General features: G+C 38.9%; 1 protein-coding gene across 1 annotated transcript in view; it reads right to left on the reverse strand.

The window, feature by feature from the left end:
• anapc4 (anaphase promoting complex subunit 4) overlaps positions 1–5,200 on the reverse strand; it is an 8,851-nt gene extending 3,651 nt beyond the window's left edge. Inside the window, exons 1-20 of the mRNA XM_020603394.1 lie at positions 5,066–5,200; positions 4,866–4,948; positions 4,108–4,223; positions 3,785–3,890; positions 3,553–3,685; positions 3,386–3,451; positions 3,279–3,305; positions 3,132–3,176; positions 2,927–3,011; positions 2,207–2,314; positions 1,912–2,082; positions 1,733–1,797; positions 1,537–1,579; positions 1,282–1,358; positions 1,090–1,190; positions 957–1,008; positions 798–853; positions 590–636; positions 437–493; positions 306–362 (exon numbers count right to left, since the gene is read on the reverse strand). Coding sequence (XP_020459050.1) covers positions 306–362; positions 437–493; positions 590–636; positions 798–853; positions 957–1,008; positions 1,090–1,190; positions 1,282–1,358; positions 1,537–1,579; positions 1,733–1,797; positions 1,912–2,082; positions 2,207–2,314; positions 2,927–3,011; positions 3,132–3,176; positions 3,279–3,305; positions 3,386–3,451; positions 3,553–3,685; positions 3,785–3,890; positions 4,108–4,215 — 1,404 coding nt within the window. The 5' untranslated portion in view covers positions 4,216–4,223; positions 4,866–4,948; positions 5,066–5,200. The remainder of the gene's footprint in view (positions 1–305; positions 363–436; positions 494–589; positions 637–797; positions 854–956; positions 1,009–1,089; positions 1,191–1,281; positions 1,359–1,536; positions 1,580–1,732; positions 1,798–1,911; positions 2,083–2,206; positions 2,315–2,926; positions 3,012–3,131; positions 3,177–3,278; positions 3,306–3,385; positions 3,452–3,552; positions 3,686–3,784; positions 3,891–4,107; positions 4,224–4,865; positions 4,949–5,065) is intronic.
• Positions 5,201–5,775: the final 575 nt, after the last annotated feature.

Genomic DNA, 5,775 nt, shown 5'->3' on the forward strand with positions numbered 1-5,775 from the left:
CATGTGATATTTCAGTTTTTCTTTTTTAATAAATCTGCAATAATGTCAAACATTCTATGTTTTTCTGTCAATATGGGGTGCTGTGTATACATTAATGAGGGAAAAAAATGAACTTAAATGATTTTAGCATATGGCTGCAATATAACAAAGAGTGACAAATTTAAGGGGGTCTGAATACTTTCCGTACCCACTGTATAAAAAGAAACAGTAGGGAGACAGCAGTTTCATTCACAAACACTGAAACAACACAAAACCACTAACCTGGCCGACTCGCTCTACATTGAAGTACTTCCAAAACCACTAACCTGACCGACTCGCTCTACATTGAAGTACTTCCCTTTACGATCAAAGAGTTCTTCATTCTGTTGAACCAAAGAGCACTTTAACTCGTCTTGTAAAAAGCTCTAAATACATGGTGCTATTGTGTTGAGCTCACCTCACTGAAATGCTCAGACAAGAAGTCTGCAACAAAGGCAATGTCCTTTTGAGTCATCTAAGGGATTTACCAACATAAATAAAAATTGTAAAACACCTTTAGAAACACTTCAAATATCATCAGTCTCTCTCACAAAAGTGTGATAAAACTCACTTTGTTGAGTTCTGGTGGTACATGCTCCTCACACATTCTTAGCATAGCTGTGGGGGAATGAGACAGAGTTAATTACAACTTGTTATATGTGATCTTACAAACAAGGGCATGCCAAAATGCACGAACGAAGACAATGACAAATTTCCTCAATACTGACAAGTCAAATCCCTGCACATGTATTATTTAACAAAATCATTTTTATTCTTACCTACATACAGCCACCGAAAAAAGGCTTTGAAGTTTTTCATACTCTTGTCAATCACTCTAAAAAATAAAATAAAGCAAAGATTAAACAGGTAGTTATGTTTATATTATGTCACTGCTAACAGTACAAGATGCAAATGGATTCAGAAACTTCTGAACTCACTGCAGAAGTTCATTGGCTTTCAGAGAAAAGGAACCGACTGCAGTGATAGCACCTGAAAACACAAAACTCAAATATGGGTACTGATGACAAGACATTTCATTTATAATCATCACACAGGTAGGAGACACGACACCTTCTATAGCTGCTGAATCGAGACCAAGGGGCTCAAACTTCTGCTTCCAGAGGGACATGCCCTTCAACTCACTGAGGTGATACAACAGAGCCTCAGAGCCACTGCAATGAGCCAAAGACAGGGAGAGGGTTTAAGTGACAAACACTCATGTAGCAGGCCAAAACTGATGAGAAGGTGGAAGCGTGAAAATACCTCTGTAGGTGGCTAATCACCAGCTTCTGGATACTGGAGTAAGAGGATTCCATGGACTGGCCAAGCTTCTTCAGGCCCTGTGAAGAAGAGAGAATATACACACAGAAAATAAAAAGTAATTTTCAACTATACCACCAACTGCATCTGCACTACAAGATCAGAAACTGCCAATAAAAAAAATACAGAAAATAATGTGAACTGTAAAAACAGATTTTTAAGCAGTAAGAAGAGAATTAAACAACATCATCCTCTCACCTTGACAGTAAGCTGGTTCATAAGAAGAGCCTGCAGTTCAGGGCTACATGAAAACAGAGAGCTCGTGGTAAGATGTAATACAACTCAAAAGCAGTTTAATTATCCTAAGATATTTTGCTGTCATCTACAGGACAGTCTGAGCACTGCCATGTGACAATGAGCAACTACTAAGAGTAGAAATCACCTCTTTTCTCACCTTGATTGTCCCCACAACAAAAGCTCCAGAAACTCATCCTGAACCTGGGTACTTGTGTTCTTTTCCTAAAATAGTACAAAGAGAGAGAGGAAGAAAGAAAGAAAGATATCGGTTGCCACATTTTTATTTTAACCAAATTTAGATCACCAACTATAACTACATCTAAAGCCTGAACTGACCTGAACAAACTTGGTAAGTCGAAGATCCATTTGCATGAGGATGTCCTCCCAGGCTTCACACATGCAGGTGAGTGAGAGGTGCAGGTACTGCAGCAGAGCGGAGATGTGAGTGAACTTGCGTGCCATCCTAGTGACCTCAGGCAGACAGTCTGACAACAATCCTGTGTCCAGCTGCGCAGCAAAGACAGATGTGAAGACAAACTAATGAAAAATCCAAGTAGGAGGAAAGGTGAGAACACAAAGGAAAAGTTGGTTTAAAGGGAAACAGAAAGTGAAGCCAACTCATTGTTTTCACCTGAATGTAGCAGATCTCTGGGTTGTTATCAGCAGACCTGGCCTCAGTGATGACAGACAGAGACTTGAGATCATTGGACAGACTCAGGCTGCGACAAGTCCCTGATACCTGTAGTGTAATTAAATTAAGGGAACAAAGTTTAATTACAATTGCTAGCAGGGGGACCACAGAGTGGCTGCGAGCTGGAAGTCATGGAGAGGTGACACAGCAGCTCAGTGGGAGTGCAGAAGAGGTGGGCTGCAGCAGGGGGAGGGGCAGAAGAATGAAACAGATTGAGATTGTTGATCCACTTCTGGTCCGCTCCAGCCTGGGAGTTGTACTTCTTGTGGCCAGAGATGGTTTTGAAGCCTTTCCAGACTTCGCTGACATTGTTCTGCTATTAATATCTAATAAAGATTTCTCTGCTCACAGGTACAATTCTTTGGTGTTCAGAATTCTAATCTAAAAACATGAAATGCAATATAATTATTGTGTGAGAAATGTGGTTTTTGAGTTGATTCCACTCTATGATAATATTTAATTCCAAAACTTGTAATGGTGTGGTTCAGAATTTTAATCTAAGATAATACAACAGTGCAATGCAGGTTAATTTAAACTTTTTCTTTTGCATTTAATGACCTATTTCTGCACTTGAAATACATTTTCTGCAGACTAATTTAAAAAAAGCATCAGTTATTTCTGTAAATATTCCAGACAATGTAATAAACAAAATAGTCTTACTCCTGTTAGAGTAGCAATCTTGTACATCCCATAGGCATAGAGCTCCACAAAGCCAGCATCTCCTCCAAGAGCAAGTATATTCAGCCTGTACAGAAACAAAATGAGATCATATAATAGTTTCCAGTGAAACCTAAAACACACACTACTTTAAAAAGTCTCAGCTATAATTTGTCTCTGTGTTGTTTGAACATTAAGCATCATTTACCTGACATCTCCCAAGAGATTCATTATCTCATCAGACTTTTCCTCACTGCGAATCACACATAAATACATGAAGCTGCTGTCATCAACAATCAAAGCATACAGTGAATAACTGGTATAAAACTGAGTTATACATTAAAAATTTCCCAACCTGAAGATTTTTGATGCTGTACTATAGCTGGGAAAAAAGTTTAAAAAAGGTTATTTAGTTAACTGAAGAGTTGCCTTCTTATAAACTGAGGTGCAGTTCATTCTTACCTCTTGGGTAGTGTTGGCAATTTGGGAAGAAAGAGTTTGGATTCATCCTCTGAGTTGTAAAGGGGGCTGAGCGCACAGAAATACAACAAAAGGACCAAGTATTGAAATTATTCTTGATAAGTAGATGCACTTTTGTCATGGGTTTTATTGCTGCATCTCATTCCTACCTGCTCTCCTCCATCACCTCCATCCAGTGCATACAGGTTACAGGGTTCTGCACTGGAAATGTGTGGAGGAATTCTGCCTTCTCAATGCAACACAGAACCACCTGCTTGGTGTCTCCGAGGCTGAAGGCCAATACTGGGAATTGAAGGGAGTGACAAAAGTATAACACTTGAAGATTCCCGTCAGCAAGCAGTTGAGAAAAAAGTGTGAATGTTGTATGCAATCATTCCTTACTTTTGCCATCAGGTCTCCAGGCAAGTGCAGTGATCTCCTTCCCAGTATATTCACAGGGCAGTAAGGTCCACACACGCTGGAAACTAGCCAAGCGATGTAGTAGCAACTATGGAGGAACATGCACTATAAAATTGCATAAACAATACCAACATATGTTCATTCATTCATTCATTTTCTACTGCTTAGTCCCTGAACAGGGTCACTGGGGGGGGGCCGGCAATCGGGCGAAGGCGGGGTACACCCTGGACAGGTCGCCAATCCATCGCAGGGCTCCAATATATGTTTTCAGGATTTAAAAAAGAAATTGATTTTTTTATTCCTACCTCTCCAGCTGTGTTGGCCAGAGCAATCAGATCCCGTTTGGGAGACCATGCCATACACAGTACAGGATTAGGAACTTGCTTCTCTCCTACTTGCCGAAAGGCAGGCATGCTGGGGGCTGGAAAATGTAAACAAATGCAAATTACTATACAAGTAATAGAAAATAGCTTTCGATGTGGACAACTACATTTTTAATATGTACGTTACATTATAAAGCAATCCTTTTACTGCTGATTGATGAAGCCAAGACAGTTGAGCCTTTGTTGTCACACACAGTTCTGCTTTTGTCTTAAAATTGCAGTTGTATTTAAAATTCTTACTTCAGACCTGAAACGATTAGTCAATTAATCAATTACGTGGCCAAGAGCAAATGTATTAGTAGACATTTTGAAAACCAGTTAATATTTTGAATAACAAAAAATAATTCGAATAACTCGCTTTATTCATATTATGTGATTGTAAATAACACTAAACATATATTCAAATTTTCTGAATCTTTAGGCCTTATGGATAAATTATTTAAGAAAATAATTGAAACAACTTGTTTTTTATTTAATATAGCGTTAACATCTTACAAAATACAAAATCGAATCAGTTCTAGAGTCAGTAACGTTAGTCACTCACAGTGGTGAAGGATACTATTGGTGGCCGCAGGTTAACGCGTTAACACCTTAACGCAAGCAACAACCTAAACAGCACATTGATAGCTTAACTAACTAACTCAGTAACGTTACTAAACAGCAGGTGGGCCCTCACTTACCGTTTACTTGACAGCTAGGAGACAGCCTAATTCTGTTCCAGTGTTAGATGTTTTGCTAGCAGGTTTGTTAGCAGCCTACGAATCTAATGTACAGAAGGGTCAATGGTTAATTTCACCGTGTTGGACATTACAGGTAACGAAATAATAACTACAATATACTGTTCTGAAATAATACAGTGTCAAACACACTCCACTCTGACCTGCAAAACACTGAATTTCAGTTGCCTTCATGATGTTTTCACAATTACGCGGCCAGCGCCATTTTTTCCCTTCGACCAATCATTGTGGAGCAACGGGAAGCGCGAGAAGACAAATTTGCTCACAAGTAAAACGCAATTCGTAAATGACTACACACAGACTTAACTCCTTTAATGACACGCATTGAAGCACACGTCGGGTAATCGTTTATCGCATGGAAGCATTTAACAATCAAAATGGTGAAGTGCTAGTCAGCGGCCATAGACATCTCTGTCTATTTGGAAATTTTTATTTTAAAAAAAGTTTATTAACCACAATGCACGTCTGTCCATTGTAATTCTGTATTATTTATTGTGTTCGCCTTTACCCTAGGGGAGTTAGCTAATGGATAAACATACTGTTTACAGACATTATGTTCAATGTCTTTAGAGTTTTTGGTGTAATAGTTGCTGTGCCAAAGATGCATTTGTTTGAGTAGTTTGATTTCAAGTGCGCATTTTATGACTTTCCAACCACTGTTTTGTGCAGCGGTTCTTTCAATCCAACACAATTTTGGCAACAAAACAGCTTTGATCTTAATGACTCTTTGACATGTCATGCTCATATATTATGGAGTCAAGGCTAAAACAAACCACTTGTTAGAACACAATGGCAATAACAGCAACAACAATATCTGTTACATATGTAGGCCTTTCTACTTACTGCTATATAC

The sequence above is a fragment of the Monopterus albus genome, unplaced genomic scaffold (assembly GCF_001952655.1).
Source record: "Monopterus albus unplaced genomic scaffold, M_albus_1.0 scaffold61.1, whole genome shotgun sequence".
Taxonomy (NCBI): domain Eukaryota; kingdom Metazoa; phylum Chordata; class Actinopteri; order Synbranchiformes; family Synbranchidae; genus Monopterus; species Monopterus albus.